General features: G+C 43.4%; 2 protein-coding genes and 1 pseudogene across 3 annotated transcripts in view; 2 read left to right on the plus strand and 1 right to left on the minus strand.

The window, feature by feature from the left end:
• Nucleotides 1-5,112: 5,112 nt before the first annotated feature.
• LOC106911357 (uncharacterized) lies at nt 5,113-6,951 on the plus strand. Its single transcript, XM_014978140.2, has 2 exons — nt 5,113-5,592; nt 5,744-6,951. Exons 1-2 carry the CDS (start codon nt 5,307-5,309, stop codon nt 6,157-6,159), a joined length of 702 nt encoding a protein of 233 aa, XP_014833626.1. The 5' UTR covers nt 5,113-5,306; the 3' UTR covers nt 6,160-6,951.
• Nucleotides 6,952-7,157: 206 nt separating this feature from the next.
• Nucleotides 7,158-24,921, plus strand: part of tspan5a (tetraspanin 5a) — a 41,151-nt gene continuing 23,387 nt past the window's right edge. For both annotated transcript variants that reach the window (XM_088015789.1, XM_088015790.1), the window contains exon 1: nt 7,158-7,763. In XM_088015789.1, coding sequence (XP_087871915.1) covers nt 7,683-7,763 — 81 coding nt within the window. In that variant the 5' untranslated portion in view covers nt 7,158-7,682. The remainder of the gene's footprint in view (nt 7,764-24,921) is intronic.
• On the minus strand, nt 8,096-10,113 carry LOC148153850 (uncharacterized; annotated as a pseudogene).

Genomic DNA, 24,921 nt, shown 5'->3' on the forward strand with positions numbered 1-24,921 from the left:
CAATGGCAGGGTACTAACAACAGAGCAGACCCACCAAGGCTGGAGACTGAACAATACTGGAAAGGCATATGGGAAAGGGAGGCGTCCCACAACAGCAAGGCACAGTGGCTAACCTCTCTACGAGAGGACCACAGCAACCTCCCTGAACAAGCCCCGGTAACCATCACTGTGGCAGATGTCCAAGAAAGAGTCTCGGGTATGAAAAACTGGACAGCACCAGGGCCTGACATGATCCATGCCTACTGGCTAAAGAAACTCACTGCCCTCCATGAGCGACTGGCAGCTCAACTGAACCAGCTGCTACAGAATGGGACTCACCCTGAATGGTTAACTGAAGGGCGCACAATCCTGATCCAGAAGGATCCCTCAAAGGGTTCAGTCCCATCCAACTATCGGCCAATAACCTGTCTCTCTACAACATGGAAGCTCATGTCAGGCATCATAGCGGCTAAGATAAGCGGACACATGGATAAATACATGAGCACGGCACAGAAGGGCATCGGCATAAATAGTAGAGGAGCCAAACACCAACTCCTTGTAGACCACACAGTCGCCCGAGACTGCAAAACCCGACACACCAACCTGTGCACCGCTTGGATTGATTACAAGAAAGCCTATGACTCAATGCCACACACCTGGATCATTGAATGCTTAGAGATGTACAACATCAATAGGACTCTAAGAGCCTTCATTGCAAACTCGATGGGGCTGTGGAAAACCACCCTTGAAGCCAACTGCAAACCACTTGCACAAGTGTCCATCAAATGTGGCATATACCAAGGAGATGCTCTGTCCCCACTGCTGTTCTGCATAGGCCTGAACCCCTTCAGCCAAATCATCAACAAGACTGGCTACGGATACCGACTTAAGAATGGGGCCACAATCAGTCACCTCCTCTACATGGATGACATCAAGCTGTACGCCAAGAGCGAACGAGACATCGACTCACTGATCCACACCACCAGGATCTACAGCACTGACATTGGGATGTCATTCGGACTAGAGAAGTGTGGCCGGATGGTTACAAAGAGAGGGAAGGTCGTCCGCACAGAAGGGGTCTCACTCCCAGAGGGAACGATAGCAGACATAGAGCACAGCTACAGGTACCTGGGAATACAGCAAGCAAATGGCAACCTCGATGAGGTCACAAGGAAAGGAGCCACAGCCAAATACCTCCAACGAATAAGGCAAGTCCTGAGAAGCCAGCTCAATGGCAAGAACAAGATCCGTGCAATAAACAGCTATGCCTTACCAGTAATCAGATACCCTGCCGGAATAATTAGCTGGCCAATGGAAGAGATGAAGGCCACGGATGTTAAGACTCGGAAGCTACTAACCATGCATGGAGGGTTCCACCCCAAATCCAGCACCCTGAGACTGTACATGAGCCGTAAGGAAGGAGGCAGAGGACTAGTGAGTGTGAGAGCCACTGTCCAGGATGAAACATCCAAGATCCATAAATACATCAAGGACAAAGCCTCAACGGACGATGTGCTCAGCGAATGTCTCAGGCAATGGGGAACAGAGGACGAAGTGCTGGAGGAACCATCATGGGAAGACAAGCCCCTACATGGGATGTACCACCGACAAATAACTGAAGTGGCTGATATCAGGAAATCCTACCAATGGCTGGAGAAAGCTGGACTCAAGGACAGCACGGAGGCCCTCATCCTGGCCGCCCAGGAACAGGCCCTAAACACCAGAGCAATAGAAGCTCAGATCTACCACACCAGACAAGACCCAAGGTGTAGGTTGTGCAAGGAGGCCTCTGAGACAGTCCAGCACATAACAGCAGGGTGCAAGATGCTGGCAGGGAAAGCGTACATGGAACGACATAACCAAGTGGCGGGCATAGTGTACAGGAACATCTGTGCAGAATATGGACTGGAAGCCCCGAGGTCAAAATGGGGGACACCCCCAAAGGTGGTGGAGAATGACCGAGCTAAGATCCTGTGGGACTTCCAGATCCAGACAGACAAGATGGTAATGGCGAACCAACCGGACATTGTGGTGGTGGATAAAGAACAGAGGAAAGCCGTTGTGGTGGATGTAGCAATACCAAGTGACCACAACATCAGGAAAAAGGAGCATGAGAAACTGGAGAAATACCAGGGCCTCAGAGAGGAACTGGAGAAGGCCTGGAAGGTGAAGACCACAGTGGTGCCTGTGGTCATCGGGGCCCTCGGGGCAGTCACCCCCAAACTGGAGCAGTGGCTCAAACAGATCCCAGGAACAACATCAGACATCTCAGTCCAGAAATGTGCAGTTCTAGGCACAGCCAAGATACTGCGCAGAACCCTCAAGCTCCCAGGCCTCTGGTAGAGGACCCGAGCTCAGAGGATGAAAGAGACCACCCACGGAGGGTGAGAGGGGAATTTTTTTTTTTTAATTATAATTATAATATGCATTATATATATATATATATATATATATATATATATATATATATATATATATATATATATATATATATATATATTATGCATATTATAATAATTATTATTATTAATTTCACGCAAAAACGTGAAGAAAGTGTGACAACTTTGCCGAAGCATGTTATTTGAGCTTTCACGGTGTCCGTAGTTCCCCAGATAAGCGCGCCGAACAAGCGTGTGCTTGCTACGCGCACGCTTTCTCAGTGCTCATCACGAGCATAGACATAATATAAGCATCCTTATATGTCTATGATCACGAGCACGTGCGTATTTTGCCGCGTGGGCGGGGCGGAGCGGCAAGAAGACAAAGGGGGAACCGTATCTGATGGGGAAACGCGAATTGACGTAACATGTTCTGTGTTTTTCTGTGTAGTTATTTTTGAGGTTTTCTGTGTTTAGTCCTGTTTCCGTCCTGTCTTCCCTTTTGATTGCTTCCCAGGTGTGTCTAGTTACCTGATTACCCTCCCTCTGTATTTAAACCCACCTGTTGTCTTTGTCTCTTGTCGGGTCCTTGTCGTATGTCATTTGTCTGCCTGCCATCACAGTCGAACTGTAAAGTCCTGTGTTGGTTTAGCTCTCTTATTCAGTCCTTAGTTTTTCAGTTGCTACTGGTGATTAGCTGTGTGGTAACTCTCTGCCGTGCCGCCTATGTTGGACTGTGTTTGAGCTCTGTTTATTAAATAATCTTCATCATCATCACCGTCATCTGGGTCTCGCCGTTCATTCTGGCCACTACAAACTCACCACTTCATGACACTCTTTATTTGTTGTATTCCCTTTTGGAGATAGTTGTCTTTATTTTGTTTTGTTTTGTGTAGTTTATGGCCAACTTCCGGTTTTTGATTTGATGCTTTTATTTTGATGAGAGCTTCCGTTGTTTATGTTGTGGAGCGGCAGCTTGGCAACAGAAGGAACGGAAGATGAGTTACAACAGTGTTGTAAAAATGTATCTTATTAGCGGACCCCTTACGAAGCGCATTGCTATCACGCAGGGAAAACAATTCGAGCTAGTTTAGTTTAGCTATCACTTTCTCAGGGGAGAGACTCACCTGGTATAAATTAAATGTTTAGCTATTGGAGTTATACTGAATAGAAATTAATTTAATCAAAGAATGTTATGAATATGTGTGTATGTATTCCATCTTAAGTAGGGCTGCATCGACTGCAGTTTTCTGGGCGATCCTCGGTTACTGATCTTTATAAAGCCTGACCTGCCGATTTTGATTTTGACCAATACCAATTTTTTTTGTCTGAAATGTCACTAAATATAGCAAGAAAGTCCCTGAGTTGTCAACAGTGGGGAAAATATTAACTGCAAATGTGCAGATCTGACCTGTTAGGCCAGTCAAACTTTTCACTGTAGAGGAGAAGACGACAGAGGCTGATTTTTAAACCTTTACTGCCAAAGATAAGACCAAAAACCTGGCCATGTCATGTCGTCATAGAAACTACTAACAAACTAACAGACTGGCAAACGTGACTGTAATGAAGAGAGCTTCATTACTGGGTCTATTTTTTATTAAGTCACTGTTTAGCACTTTAAAAGCACTTTTTGCACTTTATTAACAAGCACTTTATTTAGCACTGCACTTTAAGCAGAGATTTGCACATAAATAACAATTTGCACACGAGAAGTTTTAATTGCATTTATTGAATATTTTAGTAATTAGCATGTAGCCTTTTGTTCTGGGCTCTGCACAGCTGCTCCTCATTGGAAAGTGAGGTGGTTGCCTGTGGAGGGAGGATAATTGTTACTCAGAGCAATGAGCTACTGGTGGGTAAAACTGAGCAAATGTTTGTGCATAATCTGTTAGGTGTGGAGTGCTGATATTGAGTGACTCACCTGTCTTTTCTGTGTCCTCTCCAGGGTGTATGGACAAATACAACCCCGGGGGTCCAGACACCATTTATAGGTTCCGAGAGAGGCCATTGAAAAGTGTGGGGAGATAATTGTTTATGGGTTTTTGTGGTGTTTCATTTGGTGTAAGATAAAATATAAAATATTTATAAAAAGTAAATTTAAATGTTTATATTTAATAAAGTGTATTTTATTTAAATAGGTGGAGATTTGTTAAGTGAGATCCCCTTGTGAATTGGAGGTGGTTTGGTCCAACACAGCTGAGACTATTTAAGCCTGTAGTTTCACCTGTGTGAGGATGATTATTGAGTGTGTGTTGATGCTGTGAGGAGAATAAACCAACTGCTGTTTCCACCTGACTCTACCTCTCGTAATCTTCTGCACCGTAAAATCCAACCGCAAACGGTCGCCTTGTTACAGTGACTGACAACATAAATTACTGACATTCAGTGCAACATAATTACCTGGAATGAGTGATTAAGAAAACACAAATGGCGCAGTTAACCTCCCTACTGGTCAACTTATCTATCTGTGTAATGTAACAAAGATTCAAGTTACCCTTTGAACAAACCTCCAACACTATTCAGAAGATTTGTTGATTTACCACAGAAGAACGAGTTAAACTGTTTATTGGTTTTGTATCTGTAGCAATTTGATTTATTGTTTACTCTCTTCCTTGATTTTCATGTAGCCCAGACCCTAACTTGAAAACAAAAACCTGTTGTTGCTATGGCAGGGATTGTACATAATAGTGTTGAGATTCAGATGTGTTCATCTGAATCTCTAAGCACTCTGCACAGGAACACACGGAGAGTGTTTGTCAAGGAGGAATAACATTCCTCTGCTTCAGCAGTGGACTGATGCAGAAAGTCACGACAGCCCCTGTGGTTTATGCTTGACTGCTGGAGCTCAGACGTGTAAACTGGTCTGCCAGAGTGGAGGCTAGCAGAAGTCCAATTCTAGCTCAAACATTCTATCATACCAGACGGGTTGAAAAATAATTTTGGCTCAGGATGGTCAGAGGAGTGCATTTTGGGGGTTTTCATGTAAGCCTGATCTTCCTTCTGATGTTCTCTGTCAAAGGCTTGTTGCTGAAGGAGCAACGCAGGAATGCAGAAGTGACTCAAGGGCTCAGCAAAGCTATCTTAGAAATGCTGCATATCAAGAAAGTGTCGGCGAGTCATCAGGCTAAACCTCATCCTTACATGAATAGGATCTATCAACATCTGGAGTCACTGGAAGCTCAAGACTTTGGAAGATCAGATGGAATCCTGGTGCAGAGTTTTAGAAGTGTTGATGGTAAGAAAGATGTTTATAGTAGGAAAACATTTTAATACCATTATCATGTAAGAAGGACGAAGCTGTGGAACTGTACCTCCACAAATAGATTTGCCTGTGTAGCTATTTGAAACAAGGAATAATGCAGTATTTTACTGTTTGAATCACCCAGGACCCCATCATGCTCCACAAGGATGGATCTGGTTCAACATTAGCAGCCTGAACCTGTCCATGCTGGGTGCAGAGTTGATCCTCTACAGGAAGACCCTCCATTCATTCCCTCTCAGTGTCACTGTGACCCTGCACAGCATCATTACATCATTGCACAATCTGAATGAAATTCCTGCTCTGGAGGAGAGGCAGCTGACGCTGGACCAGCGGCCCACTTCTGGGTACGATGTTTTCAATGTGTCCGCTGTTTTGGCTATGCAGCATTTGGAGGTGGTGGGTTTCCAGCTGAGGTATACAGATGAGAGTGGGAGTTTGGTCCTCCATGAGGCGCTGACACAGAGTCTGTACTGTTTGAGCAGAGGCTCTCTGCAGGAACCCTTACTGGTGCTTTACGAAGTACGGCCTCTTCAGTTCTAATGACATTACCTTGACCACAGAAAATTCAAGGAAAAAATATATAGTTTATTTCCTCTTGTATCTGATGGCAGAAATTCCTAAAAAGTATATTTTGTTTTGAATGAGTCACTATGCATTTTTCTGTCATTTAAAATGAAGTTTGACTTGTCTGAGAAACAAGTGATTGGAGATTAAAGCTAAAGGCTAATCTGAGAGGGACGAAGATCAAGTCAGTCTTCAGTCTGAATACATTAGCGGTTTTGTTAAAGCCATTTTAGTCATCTTTAAACCATTGTCACAGAACCATTGTTCTCCCTACGTGTAACCTCCTTTGTCTTTGACACTGTATAATAAAGCAAAGATGCTCATCTTAAGGTAGGAGTCTGTATTTGCTATCATCAGTTGAGCTTTTTTTTTTTTTTTTTAAATTTCATTCATTCAGAGATAATAGGGGATAAATACGGAGGGGTGGCACTCTGTTCAGATTTTAATTTGCAAAAGAACTGAAATTTCAATTTCTAAATCAGACAAAGTCAGAAGGGTGAGGATAACTCACACATCTATCTATCTATCTATCTATCTATCTATCTATCTATCTATCTGTCTGTCTGTCTGTCTGTCTGTCTCTTAAAGCACCTGCTTGTATAACCTTTTCCAATATGTCGTGACTGCTCTCTAGTGGCACAGTCGGTAACTACAACACTTGAATCCTGTGTTATGATTCATAGCTTCCAAGTCCAGTAATTCTCAAGGATTGGTGTCCTTCAGTTTTTAGATTTGTCTAGTTTAACACAACTCTATGAAAAGATTGGATTATCAGCAGGACCCTCTAAAATTCCATTGTACTGTAGCGGGAGGACGTGGGAGGAGAGTGTGCGGGGGTGGAGGACAGGAGTACACAGAAAGAACCCAATCTCCATGTGGAGAGACCCTCAGGGTGGAATTCGTTGCTGTAGAGCAGAAGTGCTAAAAGCTGCGCTTATGGTACTTTGTAATAATGGAAAGGGAAGGGTAATAGGTTTTTGTCACGGAAACCTTTGAAAATCAGCTTAGCATAATTTCTACTTCCGGAAATTCTATCAGTAAAATATTTGTCTGGTACAATTTAATTTTCTAGATCGAAAATAGTTATGGTTTCCTATTATTATATGATTCTGATCAGCACGGGAAGCGCTTCAACATTTCTCTAATGTGATTGGCCTACGCTCCTATTAATGTATGCTCCCCACCAATCACTGACGACCTTCCCAGCATCGTCACCTCCCTCTGTAGGCGCAATTTAGCCCCGAATAACGGAGAAGCGCTTAGAATTTTTTTGGACTGTTTGGTACTAACTCGCCTCGATAGGTCTTTATTCGGTTCGGTGTCGGTGAGCTGGCCACTCTGCGGTCTGCCATGTCTCCTTCGCGGGTCTGAGCAGACACTGGAAGGGGACAAAGGGAAATGCATCTCCGGAGCGCCGAACCTGTTCCCTCTCGCCCAGCACAAAGCCTGTGAAGCAGGCCGTGTTTCTCCTCGCAGCCACAGGCAGATGATGCTCAAACATGTCGGGGAATCATTTCAAAGGCCACGAAGTCAGTTGCTGCATCAAATACTTCATTTTTGGCTTCAACATCCTGTTCTGGGTAAGAACCATTCACTGTCATTCTTATCCTCTGTTCCAGCAGGAGCGTTGGGGTGATTGTGTACATTAGGGAGGGAGGCCCGGATCATCTCCACTTTATGGCTCTTTTTTTATTATTTCAATTTCCACTCATATCGTTGCCTTGTTATTGCTGTGGCCGTCTTCGGGTGCTGGGGTCCGGACAGAAGCAGCTGTTCCTGCACACACCCAGCTAATCGGCTTTTTGTGATAATGAGAGCTGAGCGCTGACACAGAGAACAGTTGAATAAACCCGCAGCACTGTCAATGTTAACCCCGCACACCGATGCGCACTGCTCCTCAGCGACCTTCAGCTTAGTCCAGGGCGCTGCTAGGATCCTGAAACACCGGGGGCTTAGCCCACCCTGCACGGAGTTCAGCAGAGGCATCACTGGATGATAAAATAATCTGGACATGTTGTGCCAGCTGGGTTTAAAGTGGGGGTTTTGATAACTGTATGTCAGAGTGGAACGTAAGATGATAATAAAAATAACTTTTTAATTGGAATAAGAGCATGTGCTCTCAAAGCCTACTTTATTAGGTACATCTGTTTAATTTTCTAACACAAATGAGCCAATTACCACAGCGGCCAACAAATTGTGCCTTTGAGGTAAAGATAACTTGCTGAAGTTTAAACTGAGCATCAGAATAACAAAGGAAGAGGGTTGAAGTGATGCATCTTTAGTACCCAGTAACCCTGTTAACATGCCCGGGTGGGCCCCACATGGGGAAAAGGAGGGCAGACCAGATGGGTCCCATATGGGTTTGTCCGCTGGTTCCACGGTGGCCCCACATGGGTTTGCCCATGTAGGGCCACAGCCCACATGGGCCCTACATTGGCCCTACATGGTGGTGGGCCCCACATGGGTTTGCCCATTTAGGGCCAATGTAGGGCCCATGTGGGCTGTGGCCCTACATGGGCAAACCCATGTGGGGCCACTGTGGAACCCACGGACAAACCCATATGGGAGCCATATGTCTGCCCACCTTTCCCCCATAAGGGGGCCACCTAGGCATGCTGGCAGGGAAGCAGCAGATTCCTTGATCTCAGAGACTATTCAGACTGGCAGCATGTCGGCTGAACAGTGGCGCAGTTGGTAGCCCTGTTGCCTTACAGCAAGAAGGTCATGGGTTTGATTCCCAACTTGGGGTCTTTCTGCATGGAGTTTGCATGTTCTCCCTGTGCATGCGTGGGTTCTATCTGGGTACTCTGGCTTCCTCCCACGGTCCAAAAACATGACTGTCAGGTTAAATGGTCTCTCTAAATTCTCCTTGGGTGTGTATGGTTGTTTGTCCTGTCTGTCTCTGTGCTGCCCTGGGACATACTGGTGACCTGTCCAGATGTACCCCACCTCTCGCCCAAAACGTTTGCTGGATATAGGCACCAGTACCCATCCCAACCCCACTAGGGACAAGGGTTTAAAGAAAATGGATAGATGGATTTTACTTTTGGACAGGTATTATGATTCATAACCATGGGAAAAAATTTTTTACAACTGGGAGCAGCAGATTAGCATCACCTGCACCGTCAGGGCCTGCAGCCTTGCCAGGGTGGAGTCTCACCAACTGTCTTCTAACATCTTTGGCGGTGATGTTTCCTGTAGAAGTAGAGGTGACCGGCTGAAGGGGGATTGTCACTGAGTATAAGAGGAGGGAAGAAGGTGTGAAGGTAAGATGAAGGACTCTGAGGAGGGGGAGGGATTGTTGGACAGCAGCAGTGGTGTTGACGGGAGTGTGAGCAGGAGGTGCAGTGGCCGCAGTGTTAAGTCTGTTGAAAAACAGGTTAAGTTCGTTGGCTCTATCAACGTTGCCCTCAACCGCTCCACAGCCTGTTGATCTGAACTCAGTGACAATCCTCATCCCTCTCCAAACCTTGCTGGTGTTTTTCTGCTGGAGTTTCCTCTTCAGCTTCCTCTTATAATATTCCTTAGCTCTTCTGATCTTCAACCTCAAGCACCTCTGAATTACTCTCACATCATCCCTGTTGCCATTTCTGAAAGCTCTCTTGTTCTGGATGGTCTAGATCTCCTTTGTTACCCAGGGCTTATTTGGGTAACAATAAACAGTCTCAGTAGGGATGATGGAGTCAACACAGAAGTTAATATAATGTGTTAAGCACTCGGTGAGCTCATCGATCTTCTCCATAGAGAAGACTGCCAGTCAGTGGCCTCAAAACATCCCTGTCGTGTCTCAGTGACCTCTTTTGACCACCTTCTTCTCACTGTCCTCGTTGTTGCAGGCTGTCTCTTCACTAGAGGTGTGTAACATAGGCTCAGGGGCACCACAGTCCATCCACAGTCCAAGTGGAGGGAGGGGAGAGGAACTGTACGCATCTTTTACATAAGCATACACTGCAAGCGAGCTACAGCAGAGTGGATGACGTCACAGGCCACCATGGGATTAGCAGAGGGAGGAATGTAAACAGTCACCATGACAACATGAGAATATTCATGGGGCAGGTAAAACAGACGAAAACCAACCGCCAGCAGTTCAACATCCGGGCAGCAGATTCTCTCCTTGACATTTATATGAGTAGGATTGTACCAACAGGTGTTTACTAGAATGGCAAGTCCCCCTCCTTTCCGCTTACAACTCTCAGTGCAATCCCTATCACCTCGAACAGTCCGGTAGCCCTCAATGTTAACATTGGCATCAGGAATGTCCGGGTGCAGCCATATGTCCGTAAAATACATTCCTGATATTCCTTCTGGCTCCTGGACAGTAATGTTAATTCATCCATCTTATTAGCCATCGATCTATTGTTGCCCATGGTAAAGGAAGGGAGAAATGGCTTGTGACTCTTCTCCATAAGCCTCTGTTTCTTCCTTTTTGCTCTCCTCCACTGTTTGTTTCCTCCTCTGCAACATAAGGAGGAAAGACACATTGGGATGCGTCTTTCTCCAAATCTCTGGGATTTCAGTGGATCTGGACTCCATGCCGGCCAGTTTCAGTGCAATCAGCTGATCCCTGGTGTGAACAATGCGGCCAAGTTGTTGCGCACGGCAGAGTTAAAAAAAAAGTATCTCAGCATCGAAGAAAAAGATAATGACTTTCTTAGTCAATGTTGAAGATACTCTTCTGGTAAAGTGCAAAAGAATTAATGTTGTAAAATAAAATAATCAAAGAAATATTTAAAAATAAAATGACGAGAGGAGTAACTGCAACAGGCTGCATACACGTTAGCGCATGCACACTATAAGTATGATATGGGATCATACCATTAGGTGGAAACAAAGAGTGGGCCAGACAGTGATGAAGAGGAGAGTGTGACACAAAACCCATAATTATAAATGACACCTGTAAGAGAAGCAGCATCTGGCTGAAGAGTAAACGTATTATAAAATAATTAATTATTATGGGCAGTGGTGGCTTATGATGGACCGAGCAGTCGAAAGAGAGCCAGGCACAGGTTTAAATTAAAAAAGAATTGTTTTTTTATTTAATCTAAAACGAAAACTTGGGAAATAATGAAAAATGACAAAGTTGGGCCCATAAAAGAGGTCAAAGTAACAGAATTCAACTCAGACTGATTCAAACAAACAAACCTACCTAAATGAGACAAAGGGGAAACTTAAATACTGGCTGATCAGGCCACATAGAAGACACAAAGAGGAGAACACACAAAACCTAACTGAAGCTAACATAGGAAAATCCCATTCTCCCTCACCCCCTCTTGATGATGAGTAGTGGTATGAACTAATTTGCAGTCTCAGGCTTGCTGCACCCCTTCTCCACCTCTTTGTTCCCCTGAAGGACTGGAGCAGCCGACACTGAGGTAACTAGAAATAAACAGAGGTTAAATCAAGCAAAACACAACAGTGTAACTAAAATGTGCAAAAAACAGTTATTCTGCAAATTAAATCCTAGATTTAAAGAAACACAATACAAGTGTGGTGAGATTGACTAACCTCGTGTGTAGTGTGATTAAATGTTACCACATTTGTGAGGGTGTAAATGCAGCCATCACACACACTGGGACAGCGAGAGAGACAGTCTGCAATGGAATTGTCCTTGCTGGGGATATAGTGAATGGTGAATCGAAATGGCTGGACTGCTAGGTACCAGCGTGTGATCCTTCCATTTGAATCTTTCATCTTCTCTGTCCATTGCAGAGCTTTATGGTCAGTTTCTAAGGTGAACTCTCTTTCAAGAAGGTAGTACTTGAAGGAATCCTGGGCCCATTTGATGGCCAGTGCCTGTTTTTCAATGGTTAAATATTGTACTTCCCTTGGAAACAGCTTACGGCTAATAAAAGTCACTGGATGGCGCACTCCAGGTGGTCCCTTCAACAGAACAGCTCCCAAACTTTTTTCCGAGGCTTAAGTCTGAAGAATATAATGTCTCTCTCTCTCAAAATCAGGCTCTACAGGACTGGACTCTTACTGAGAGATTGCCGCAGGTCCTGGAAAGCTGTTTTAGCCTCCCCAACAAGATGATCTTGTTGGGGCTTCGGGAAGCAGTGAGGTCTGTTGATAGAGCGGCCCTGACTGAGAAATGAGGGATAAAACGATGACAGAATCCTGCCATACCCAAAAAGGATCTTAACCGTTTTCTGGTCTCAGGCAGAGGACAGGACTCTATAGCTATGATTTTATTTATTTGAGGCTTTATCACTCCATTTCCTATCACAAACCCAAGGTACTCAGTTTCAGCCTTGGCAATTGCACACTTGACTGGATTAATAGTCAACCCTACAGATTGGAGGCGCTCCAACACCTTCTCCAGATGTTTCAGGTGGTCTAGTAGGTTGTTTGTCCCAGTTGGGTCTGGATTTCATATGGATCTTGCCATTTTGCTAACAGCTTGCTGTCAGCACTTGGAAGGAGCACCAGCACTTTCTGGCCAAGACTGAAAGACCTCTGGCGAGCTGACTGGTCATATAGACTTTCTGATATTTCTGTGCGTCTTCCTTGTGAGCTTGGGCCAATGCTGTCATCCTTTCCAGTCATTCCTGCATCTGGACAACATAAGATACATTTGCAGCCTGAGGCCTCTCTTTGTCACCCTCCCATGTCTCCCTCGACAGAGATGGGGGATCCCATACTTCATAGCCATATAGCAATTCAAATTGGGAAAAACCAGTAGAGGCCTGCGGCATTTCTTTATATGCAAAGTGAAGGTTAGGTAGCCACTGGTCCCAGTCTGTACCGGTTTCATTGACAAACTTGCGTAACATTTGTTTCAAGGTCTGATTGAAGTGCTCTGTCAGGCCGTCTGTCTGAGTGGTCTTCAGGCTCTTAATCCCAAGGAGTTGTGGACAGAAAGTTAGTTCCACACTCAGTGAGATTTTCAGTAGGAAACCCAACCCATGAGAAGAGCTCTATGAGACAGAAGGCAACTGCTGTAGCTTTTATTGATTTCAAAGCAAAGACCTTGGGCTATTTTGTGGCATAATCAAGGATCACAAGCATATAACGATTGCCTGATTTACTTTTTTCTAGGGGACCAATGATGTCCATTCCCAGCCGTTTAAACAGGGTATTCATGATTGGCAAAAGCTGGAAGAGAAGCTCTGGAGGGAATTTTTAAAGATGACTTTTGGTAGTGAGGGCAGCTTTTGCAGAACAGAGTCACATTAGATCGGATTCCAGGCCAGTGAAAATATTTTCTGAGGCGGGCCATTGTCTTGTGCTTTTCAAGATGGCCAGCCCATGGAATGGAATGCCCCAAGGATGGCTCCACCTTCTGGACTGGTCTAGGAACCACCAACTGCAATGCTGTTGGTGGTTACAGGATGATATCTTTCAGCAAAAATTCCTCCACGGTGTCAAACCTTGTTCAGGATGTTGGTTTCTCTCTACTTTCTGAAATAAAGATGTTAGAGCTGGATCACTGTGTTGCATTTCTATGATGTTAGCAGGGATTTTAAACCCCAAAGGTAGCTCAGGCTCAGAGATAGAAGATGATTTCTCAGCAGTGTGTCGAAATTTCTCTTGCTGTCGCTGCCTGTGGGACTTGCAAGACTTCCTGGGTGTGGTCTCTAGGTCCACATCATAAAAAGACAAGGCGCAGAGTGGTTGCAGAAACTCCTCTCTCTTTCTAGCTTGAAATCTGGTTAATGCAATGGTGCCCATATTGCTGGAGTTCAACAAGTCACACAACACTGGCAGATCCTAGCACTGCTGGAAATGGCAAATTCTCAGCCACACCAATATTTAGAAGATAAAGTTGGCCTTGTACTTTAATATACAGGTCTGCTGTTGGATATGAAAACATGAGTTGTCACTTGTGATGGACCGATTAATGGAGATGACTCCATAAATACAGTGGACAATGATTGTTTCCACATTAACTACGTTTACTGAAACAAAGTCTCTGTGCACCAGAGTTTGAGTACTTCCTGAATCAATGAGAGCCTTTAATTATTTACCTTCAACTTCAATTGAGGTCATCCTTAAACCAACGCCACTTTAGAGTGCACAATTTGTCTGGGCACAAAACACATTTGTGTCATCTTTGTAGAGTTCTTTGGGGACATTGGTTTCATGTGTCCCTCCATCCCACACATATAACAAATCACTGTCTTGGCTGGGGCTCTTGATGGCACATCCAATGACTGGATCTTTAGAGGTTTACTCACCCCTGCCTTTTGGTAGTGGGGAACAGGTTTTGAAACCTCCCTCATTTTCCCTGCTGTTTGACTCCATGGTTGTCCTTTTCTCTGTGCAGCCACAAACACGTCAGCCAACTGCGCAGCTTCTGCAGCCGACTTTGGGTTATGGTCTTTAATCCATATCTGCAACTCAGGAGACGGCATTCTCAAGTATTGTTCTAAAATGATTATTTCACTGACCTCATCCACAGTTTTTTCTTTTGGCAGCACCCACTTTCCGTATAACTCTTTCAGTCTTGCATACAGTTCTTTTAGATTCTCATCAGGTTTTACTTCCAGTGATTGAAATTGCAATCTGTACGTCTCAGGATTGATGTTGTATTTTTGAAGAACAGCTTCTTTAACTTTATCATATTCCAGAGAGTCTTTCATATCCATGTGAACATATGCACCTCTTGCTTTGCCAGTGAGTAGTGGAATCAGATGAAAAACCCTATCTGCTTTTGTCCACCGGCAAACTAGAGCCATGCGTTCAAATGTTGTTAGAAAATGTTCAATATCATCCTCATCTGTCAGTTTTTCAAGTCTGGATTCATGAGAGTGAAACTGACCTGAGGGAGCATGCATTTGCTCATTACTGCAGCAGGAAGGATCATCACCTTCACTAGCTTCTGCATCTGATTGTTGAGATTCATCTGTTTGAGGCTCAGGAGCAGGGGTGGCACGAGCTTGCACTTCCACCTGTAACAGCTGAAATTGGTGTCATGGTGCTCTTAAGCACCATGACACCAATCCTGCCGAATAAACTCCTCCCTTCGTCTTGCTTCCTGGGCTTCCTGCTGGTCCGTATGAGAACGAACAATGGAAATCACTTCCGATATTGTTGGCTCCTTACCCTCAATGATATCCACCCTTCCAGAGGCTCCATTTTCTTCTCCAACTTGGTCCTCCATTCCAACAGGCTGGTTTTGAGGATCTCCTTTCGGTCTTTTGGCACTCCTTCCTGTTTTTTCATGGCTTGGTAAGAGAAGAGGGGCTACTTAAAAAAAACAAACTGTGCCTTTAATTGCAAGATCTAACTCCTGACATCACTTGTGATAAAGCGAGCAGTCAAAAGAGAGCCAGGCACAGGTTTAAATTAAAAAAGAATTGTTTTTTATTTAACCCAAAGCAAAAACTTGGGTAAATAATGAAAAATGACAAAACTGGATCCATAAAAGAAGTCAAAGTAACAAAATTCAACTCAGACTGACTCAAACAAACAAACCTACCTAAATGAGACAAAGGGGAAACTTAAATACTGGCTGATCAGGCCACATAGAAGACATAAAGGGGAGAACACACAAAACCTAACTGAAGCTAACATAGGAAAATCACATCCCCCCTCCCCTCCTTGATGATGATTAGTGGTATGAACCAATTTGCAGTCTCAGGCTTGCTGCACCCCTTCTCCATCTCTTTGTTCCCCTGAAGGACTGGAGCAGCCGACACTGAGGTAACTCAAAACAAACAGAGATTAAATCAAGCAAAACACAACAGTGTAAACTAAAATGTGCGCACTTATTCCAGAATACAGTGTTATGTTACTTTCTAAACAAAATGCAAATGAAACCCTAGATTTAAAGAAACAAAATATAAGTGTCGTGTGATTAAATGTTACCACACTTGTGTGGCTGTAAATGCAACCATCACATGGCTGGTGGTAATATCTGCAGGGTGGGCTAGTGTGTGTGTGTATAGCTATATATGCTGCTGTACATCACCATCAGTTCATCTTTAAGTTTTTCTTTGCAGATCATCTGGAAATATTCACATGTGGTGTCCAATTGCTTCTGTGGGAAACAAGTGTTGAAATTCAAGAACAGATCTGGATTAATAAGTTGAAATGAATTTAAATGTTGAGCCTTCACAAAGCGAGCCTTTGACTGTTCGGTCATTATTTTGCAGCACTGCGCTGCCACGGAGACACAGTCTGAGCTTTGCTAACAGCGTGGTGCTAGAGCACCTGCATCTGAGTTTCAGCGACTCAATTCAGGACATTTATGGACTGGGTAAAATTCTCCAAGGCCTGTTTTGTTTTTGTAGCATCAGTGATGCAATTTTGGAGGATAGAGAATGTCCACATGCATAAAGGCCCAGTGAAAAAATGATAAAAAGAACAGAAAAGTTTTGTCCTGCTGCAGGACTGGCAAACCATGAGCTTGTTGGATTGACACGCTGTCTGATCTTTATAGATGGTTTCAAAGCTTGCCTTCAGGTTTTCCTCCTGTTCAAAAACAGTTGGCACCGTGCGGCTCTTGAAGTTCCATTGCTTTAGGCCTGATGATGGAATTCTCCTGTTATACACTTCATCCAGGACAGCAGGTCTTTTAGGGGACTTGGAAAAAAAATGTTCCAAAAGCTGAAAGATTTGCAAAAAATATTCTGACAGGTGTAAGCGATGAGCACGCCTGTTGAATGATCAGGTTTAACTGATGGGCATAACAGTGTACAAAGGAAAGGAAAAGTTTCCAGGAGCCTGGCCTGCAAATTAGAGGATGCGCCGGTCATCACCACAGCTCCATCGTTAAGTGTGAGCATTTATTTTGTTTTCTAGTTTAAACGGCTGGAGCTTTTCTTTCAGAAGCTTTTCAAACCCCTTTGCAGACCTGTCTTCAAGCAGGAAAAAGCCTAAGAATCTCTCCACTGCAGTGCTTATGTAACCCGCAGTTAGTCAATTAAGACTTTTATTTTTGCGGGCTCACTTCCTGTTTGGCCTCAAACTCTTCAACTTATTTAAGCCCCGCCTCCAGCCGTATGAGCAACATCACCTGTTCCGCTGTGATTGTGGCTGGCTGTTGGCGTTCTGCTGAACATTTTCACTCTGGAAATTAACCCAAATCTCTGCAACTACTCATTTGATCTCTTGAACTGTTGTCGTTTGTACCTGGGCCGTCACCAAGCTTGCAGTTTGGTACGCCCCACTCTCTGCAAAGGTCGGTTTTTTTTTTAATATGATGGATCAGATCCTCAGAACCTGAGCAACTGATGGCGAGCTAAAAAGGACAAGACCTCTAGGACTCTTGAATTGGTTATTTGAATTTATTTGTGTGTTTGTAATTGTTTTGTTTATTTGTTTTTTTCCCCCCTTATTTTTCCTTGTTCCCGAGAAAAATTCTATAATACATTTGCACGAAACACCAACTAAAACAGTTTCCTTTTGTTTTTCATTCACACATCAGGCTCCTTAAAGAACTGTTTTCTGATATCGTAGTTAGCTGCCTAGCCCATAACTGTTACACTTACAGAGATGTACCTGAGCACAATCACACATTGCAAACATGGAAAGGAGAAAACAGATTTCTTAGTTACACTTGCCATTAGCCACTGCTTTTGTTGGAACCATGTCACCAAGAAACTGCGGTTTTGCCATTTTTCTCTTTGCTGGATTTGAATATCCTCAGGTTTGTCCAGCCCCAACTTCTTTACCTCCAGTTTTTCCTCAATAGACATTAAGGAAAATTGATTATTGATTAAATAATCCACCTCGTTTATGCTAATATTGCTCGGCATCGCACCTGCTCAGTTTACGCCAAACCACACCCACACACACACACGCACACGCACACACCCACACATGCACTCCAAGTCCATTCTGACTGGATGAATCCTGTGGCTGTGGGCTGACCATGGGCTTGCCAAAATTAGCCTAAATGAGCTGCAAACCGAGGGGGCATGGCTAGACACCTGTCAATCATTCTGAACGTGACAGACAGTTACGCTGAATGGGGCTGTCAGAAGTTTGTCCTTCAAAAAGACCCTGGGATTTTCCCCAGGCGGTTTGACACCAGGTTTGTTGTAAATTTAACAAAATGCGATACATTAAAATGTATTTATTTTTATGTTGTTATTTTTAAGTTGTTTATTTTAACTTTATTGTAAATGTCAGGGAAGGCTTAGCCCTACTAGCCCACTTATGCCAGCTATCCCCGATTATGGGTCTGTTCAGTAGATTTGGTTGCAGTGCTTTATTCGGTTGTTTGGTAATTAAAATTAGATTAAAATATTATGGAAAAGTAAGAATGTGTACAGAATAAATACATAAAATTGAGGAAGAGTAAGGATTCCCATATAAGGGACATGGAATGCAAAAGGATTTATCATGTAAAAACATTCCTATTTGCCAAGTTATGCTAAAATATGAGACTGAAGATGATAAATTTGCTAAAGGTCATCAGGCAAGGACTTGAATGGCCATGTGGAGGACTAAGGCTGTGCTTTACCCCTGGGCCACCACGGCACTCCCACCAATGGTGTTGTTTGGGAGCCGAAGGAGTAAGTTCTCTAAAAAGAACAGAAATTTCTCATTCCCCCCCGTACAGCAACGTGGTGTACATTACCGACTTTTCTGTTTGACAACCGTTACGTCCACCAGGCTCGTTTGTTGGGATAAAATTAAAGAAGACCACACAAGGATTTAATGACTTAATGAAAATTTAATTTATTAAATTATATTAAAGAAATAAACATGGAAAAAAAGGAATGTCTGAAATGAGAAACCAAAATAGATTAATGCAGAACCTATAGTCAACCAGAAATAAGCAAATGCAAAACAAACCTAAAAAAAAACAACCATAAAATACAAACCAAACCAAACGGGGTTCTGAGGAGGGAGAGGGAAAAGCCTCCAGACTGCTGCATGCATGGTAGTTTTAAAGCTGCAGAGCACCAATCAGGGCAACACATATCACCAGAGACCTGTCTTCAGAACCCTACAAGGAAAAAAGGGCAGAGACCCACTGAAGCCGTAACACCTTCCCCCTTAAAACAGAGGATCCCAACTAGGACCTCTGTAGCCATTTTTTCCTGTTAGTCTGGTCCATCAATGGCGCGAGACAATGCATCAGCCAGCACATTTTCAGTGCCTCGAATGTGCCGAATTTCAAGGTTGTAAGGCTGTAGAAATAAGGCCCATCGCATCAACCACTGATTGGGGCTCTGTAAAGAGTGCAAAAAGGTCAAAGGGTTATGATCTGAATACACCACAACAGGAAACGCACCCCCACCCACATACACATCAAATGCTGCAGTGCCCAAATAAGAGCCAAGGCCTCTTTCTCAATGGTTGAATAATTAAGTTGATATTGATTGAACTTCTTAGAAAAGAAAAGGTCAACACCTTATTCGTCAGTCTGCAACAAAATGGCTCCTGCACCCACTTGACTTGCATCAACCTGCACCTGGAATGGCTGATCTAATCTTGGAGCAGACAAAACAGGGGCAGTGCTTAAGAGGAACTTGACATTTTCAAATGCCTTCTGACAAGCTGATGACCACCTAAACTGGACTTTAGCCTTTAATAGGTCAGTTAATGGAGCCACTAGAATAAAAAAAAATTCTCACAAAAGTTTCTATAGTAACCCACCATCCCCAGAAACCTCATCAACTCCTTTTTTGAGGTAGGAGGTGGGAAGCCATCAATGGCTTAGACTTTAGCTTTTACTGGTTTCACTTGTCCTTGCCCAACAACTTTTCCCAAATAAGTCACCATAGCTCTTGCAAACTCACATTTAGCTAAGTTCACAGTTAGACAAACATCCTGAAGAGGCTGAAACAACTTCCGGATACATAGCATGTGTTCAGTCCAGGTGTCACTGAAGACCACTACATCATCTAAGTAGACAGCACAACCATCCAATCCAGCCACTACTTGATTCATCAACCACTGGAAAGTGGCAGGTGCATTCCTAAGGCCAAAAACTCAGTACAGTGTAAGAGTATAATCCAGATGGTACAATAAAGGAAGACACCTCTTGGGCTCGAGCAGACAAGGGTACTTGATAGTAACCTTTGAGCAAATCAAATTTACTCACATACCTCGCAGTTCCAACCCAGTCAACACAATCTTCCATCTGAGGAAGTGGGTAGGAGTCAGGCTTTGTAATGCTGTTCAGTTTCCTATAATCAGTACAGAATCTATAAGTACCGTCAGGTTTTTAATCAATAAACATGGCGAGGCCCAACTGGAACAAGATGGTTTAGCCAGGCCGTTGTCCAGCAAATACTGGATTTCTGACTCCAAAAACGTATTTTTCTCTGGAGGAACATGATAAAAATGTTGACGGATGTGCTGCGCATCTCCCACATCTATGTCATGCTCAATTAAGTTAGTACATGTTGGAATATCACTGAACAAGGCATGCAAATCCAAAATGGACTGCTTCAACTGCTCACTTCTTTCTGCAGACAAATGACTCAATAATGTTTGTAGGTTAGACAACATCTCAGACTTCTTAAGTCTGGGCTGGAACACAGCGTCACCTGGAGTCTGCACATCCTCATCTAATCCTGCAGTGCAGCTCAAGCAGCAACTGCCTTCACATCTTTTTCTTCCAAAGTACAACCAAAATAAGTAGGGATGTGCCGATCAGGTTTTTTCCTGCCGATACCGATACCGATCACCCATGAGGGCCGATACACCGATACCGATCACCGATACCGATCACATAATTATTATTATTATTATTTTTTTTTTTAATCATAAACACTACCGGTTACATTATGTGGAAAAAGGAACCATGAATTCACCTTAATTTAGACAAAAACTTGTCTTTAATAACTTTTTTCAAGAAGAAAACTAAACAAAACAGGCTAAATAATGCAAAGAGCCAAAATAAAACCTCTCAACATTGCCAAAAATATTCAAGTATAAAACTTAACATTCAAAGGCAAAAACAGGTTCCATTACAATAAACAATCCAGAGTTACTGAATGAAAACTTCCTGATAGCATGGCGGCTAGCTGATTACTGCTAGCTCTGATTGGCTGTTTCTGACTGAGCGGAGTAATTATGCAGGACAGGGAGGAGATCGATTATTTTTTTTAGAGATTATCTGTCTCATGTTAGGACAGCGAAAGTTTTAAAACGTATGTAAAATTTATTTTTTTTAAGTTATATGCTGCAGCTTTAAGCAGGTTCGGTGTGAGAGTCACTACCAGGTGGAGCAGAAGCGAAGCTCCGTCTGTGAAATATTACTACCTGTAGCGTAGCAGCGGTTCAACAGCGAGAGCTGAACCAGCGTCTTACATAGCAGCTCGAAGACTTCAATAATTTTGCGGGTTATTTGTTTAGCTTTCTGACCGTCATGCTAATCCGGGTGAGTGTTTGTAGCTGTGCGCTGCTTTACCTGCTATCTGATCCTCCGTATGTCTTTTTTACTGCAGTGAGCCTCGATGTAGCCAAACTCCGTCAAGTTTGGCATTGTTTTTATGTCGTATTAGCTTCGTTGTGTTGATGCATTTTGACCTGCTTCAATTTTCCGCCGCAACACGCAAACTTCCCCATTCACTCAGTGCGTTATAGTCCACATCGCTTTGGATTTGTTGCTGCGCGTTTGCGCAGAGTGAAGGAAAGAGGAGACCAGCTGCACAGGCAGGCTGGAAATGAGAAGCAGGTGATCGGTATTGGCAACAAGAGCCAATGATCACCGATCATGCACTTTTTCACGAAAATCGTCCCGATTATGATCGGTGACCGATCGATCGGCACACCTCTAAAAATAAGGCTTCAGTAAGTTTACATGGCAAAGTTTAGTTGGTCTGGGGTAGAAACCATGTAGTCTTGTGCTGACACCTGTCTCAACACAGAATACGGACCATAAAACTTTGCTTGAAAAGGTGAACCCTGAATGGGAAGTAAGGCAAGCACCTTATCTCCTGGGTGAAACACTCTATTGTCAGCCTTCTGGTTAAACCATTGCTTCATTTTTCTCTGAGCCTTTTTAAGATTCTCAGAAGCTAGTTTGCCAGCCAAGAAAAGTCTGCGACGAAAACCATTGACGTAGTCAAACAGGTTTGATGGTGGATCAGAACTCTCCAAGTTAGTTTTTAAATAGCAAGAGGACCACGTACATGATGTCCAAACACTAGTTCATTTGGACTGAACCCTGTGCTCTCTTGTACAACTTCATGAGCTGCCAGAAGTAGCCAAGACAGATCTTCTTCCCAGTCTCTACTCAACTCTGTGCAGTATGTCCCCAATAATGCCTTCAGGGTTAGGTGAAAACGCTCTAGCGCCCCATGGCTTTGAGCATGATAAGCACTGCTTTGGTGTTTCAAAATCTCAGCAAACATGCGTGAAGTGAAATTGCTACCTCTGTCAGTCTGAATAGTCTTTGGAATTCCAAACACTGAAATGAAATTAGACAAAGCTTTGACCACCGACTTTGTTGTAATGGTTTTCAGAGCATATGCTGCAGGATAACGAGTGCTTTTACACATAACCGTCAGTAAATACACTGATCCTGACTTTGAAGGACTCAGCGGGCCAACACAGTCAATGATCAAGTGTTCAAATGGTTTACCAGCAGCAGGTATTGGAAAAAGTGGAGCTGGTTTCAACGTCTGATTAGGTTTCCCAGTTAGTTGACAAGTGTGACAGGTTTTCACAAAATAAGCAACATCTTTTTTCAGACGTGACCAATAAAAATGACGTAAAACTCGATTATAAGTTTTACTGACTCCTAAACTTCTCCATGAGCAGTTTTCAAAACAAGGTTTCTGAACTTGACTGGAACAACAACTTGATAAATTGGACCAACAATATCCCTGTCACTATAAGGCAACCATTTACGTACCAACATATCTTCTTGTAGAAAATACCCACATGACATTTTTGTGTCCTGTTCAGCTGTCTGGACTTGGTCAAACAGAGCAGCTAAGGTTGTGTCCTCCTGCTAGGTTGCAATCAACTCACTGAGTGACAAAGGAACAGGAAGAGTTGGCAAACAGGCAGTCTTCTCAAGAACAGAACCAGGCTTACCAGACTCAACCTCCTTATCAGCCAAAGCACGAGTGATGGCACAAGTTACTGCACAAGCTGGAAATGCCTCAGGAAAGTCTTGAGCACATTTGTCTGACACAGAAACAGAGAAGCTTGGACCACTAGAGGAGGTGCAACATCTCGCCACACACGTCCACCTGCCAGATTGTTTCCTAGAATGAGAGACACACCTTCCACAGGCAAAGGACGAACACCTATCGTTACTTCTCCTTGTACCAGTTCTGACTGCAAATAGACCTTATGGAGAGGCACAGAGAAAGTTTACATCCCAATACCTCTAATTAGACACTACAACCAGTATCAGAACATGTAGAAAATGGCAAAACAGAATCCAATATGAAAGATTCAGAAGCTCCAGTGTCACGCAGAATCTTCACAGCCACTTTATTTGAACTTCCACTCAGAGAAACAAACCCATGTGTGATGAAAGGAGCGTAATCTTATCCGACATCCTTCTCAAAAGTCTGGGGATCTGAATCAGTCAGTTCTGAAAAAGACTGAAAGTCAACAGGTGCAGCTAAAACAGTTGGTCTTATACTTTCAACTTTAGCTAGAGGTGTAGACTCCATTGAATGCAACTGTGCAACCCTGGCTAAAGCCACAGGTTTTTGATGATCCTGTTTACACCCTCTTGATTTAGTTTTGGTATTCAGAGGGCACTCATTTTTCCAGTGTCCCTTCTGGCGACAATAATTACCAACTGAGTCTGCTTTAGATCTCAATGTAGGATCCAATCTAGTTTTACCAGGAAACCAGTCATGAAGGGATTCCTTAAAGCTGTGGTCACCTTTCAAATTATAATCCCTCACAGTTTTATGGGTCAGAACATACTCGTCTGTCAAGACGGAAGCTTTAGCAGCAGTTTTTACTTTTTGTTCATTAATATATATGGCAACCCGATCTGGAATAATGTTCCAACACCATCAAGTCACAAAGTGATTCAAAATCATTCACCCCTTCAGCTGATAACCAGCGATAAAACTAGGTGTTTAATTCTCTGACAAGATCTGTTTTTGACTGACAGTTTTCCTGCAGTTCCTAAATTGTTGCCTGTAATGCTCAGGAACCAGTTCATAAGCTTTTAGAACATCATATTTAACAGATATGTATACCTTTCAGCTGAAACTAATGAAACATAAGCTTCTTGGGCCCTACCCACCAGCACACTTTGCAGCAGCATGGAGCAATCTAGATCACTCCAGTCATTGTCCTCTGCCATGACCTCAAACAAAGAGAAAGACACATCAAGATCTTGTTCATTAAACCTAGGTAACAGGTTCAACATCTGGTTAACATGTCCATAACTTGGTTAAAGTTATGTCCAGAAAACCCATCACCACCTTGAGACAGATTAACAGATCCACCACTTAATCTGCCCTCAGACCTCAACTTCAGATGCTCAGCTTCCAGAGATAATTTCTTCACCTCCAACTCATGTGCTAACCTCTTTTCTTCTTGCTCATAAGCCAGCCACTTTTCCTGTACAGCTAGTTTTCTCTCCTAAAGCTCATGCGCTAGCCAGTTTCAGTTCTCTTAGACTGAAACTTTAATTGAGAAGCTTGAGATACTGTTGGACTTGACAATTCATCTTCCAACTTTGAGGCACCAGTTAAAGATTCTAAACCAAAGGAAGTTTCATCTGTCACACCAGCATCTGAAAGAGAGACAGTAAAGACATCCAGTCTTTTTTTAAGGTTTTATTGGCTCTAGTGGCCTTTATTTGATAGTTAATCGACAGGAAAGTGGGAAATGAGAGAAGGCATGTGG

The sequence above is a fragment of the Poecilia mexicana genome, unplaced genomic scaffold (genome assembly GCF_051168715.1).
Source record: "Poecilia mexicana isolate PSO_F unplaced genomic scaffold, ASM5116871v1 scaffold_18, whole genome shotgun sequence".
Lineage (NCBI taxonomy): Eukaryota > Metazoa > Chordata > Actinopteri > Cyprinodontiformes > Poeciliidae > Poecilia > Poecilia mexicana.

Coding starts and splice junctions, on each gene's coding strand:
- LOC106911357 (XM_014978140.2), top strand. CDS start 5,307: ATGGTCAGAGGAGTGCATTTTGGGGGTTTTCATGTAAGCCTGATCTTC. Junction 5,593..5,743: donor GAGTTTTAGAAGTGTTGATG/GTAAGAAAGATG, acceptor TGAATCACCCAG/GACCCCATCATGCTCCACAA.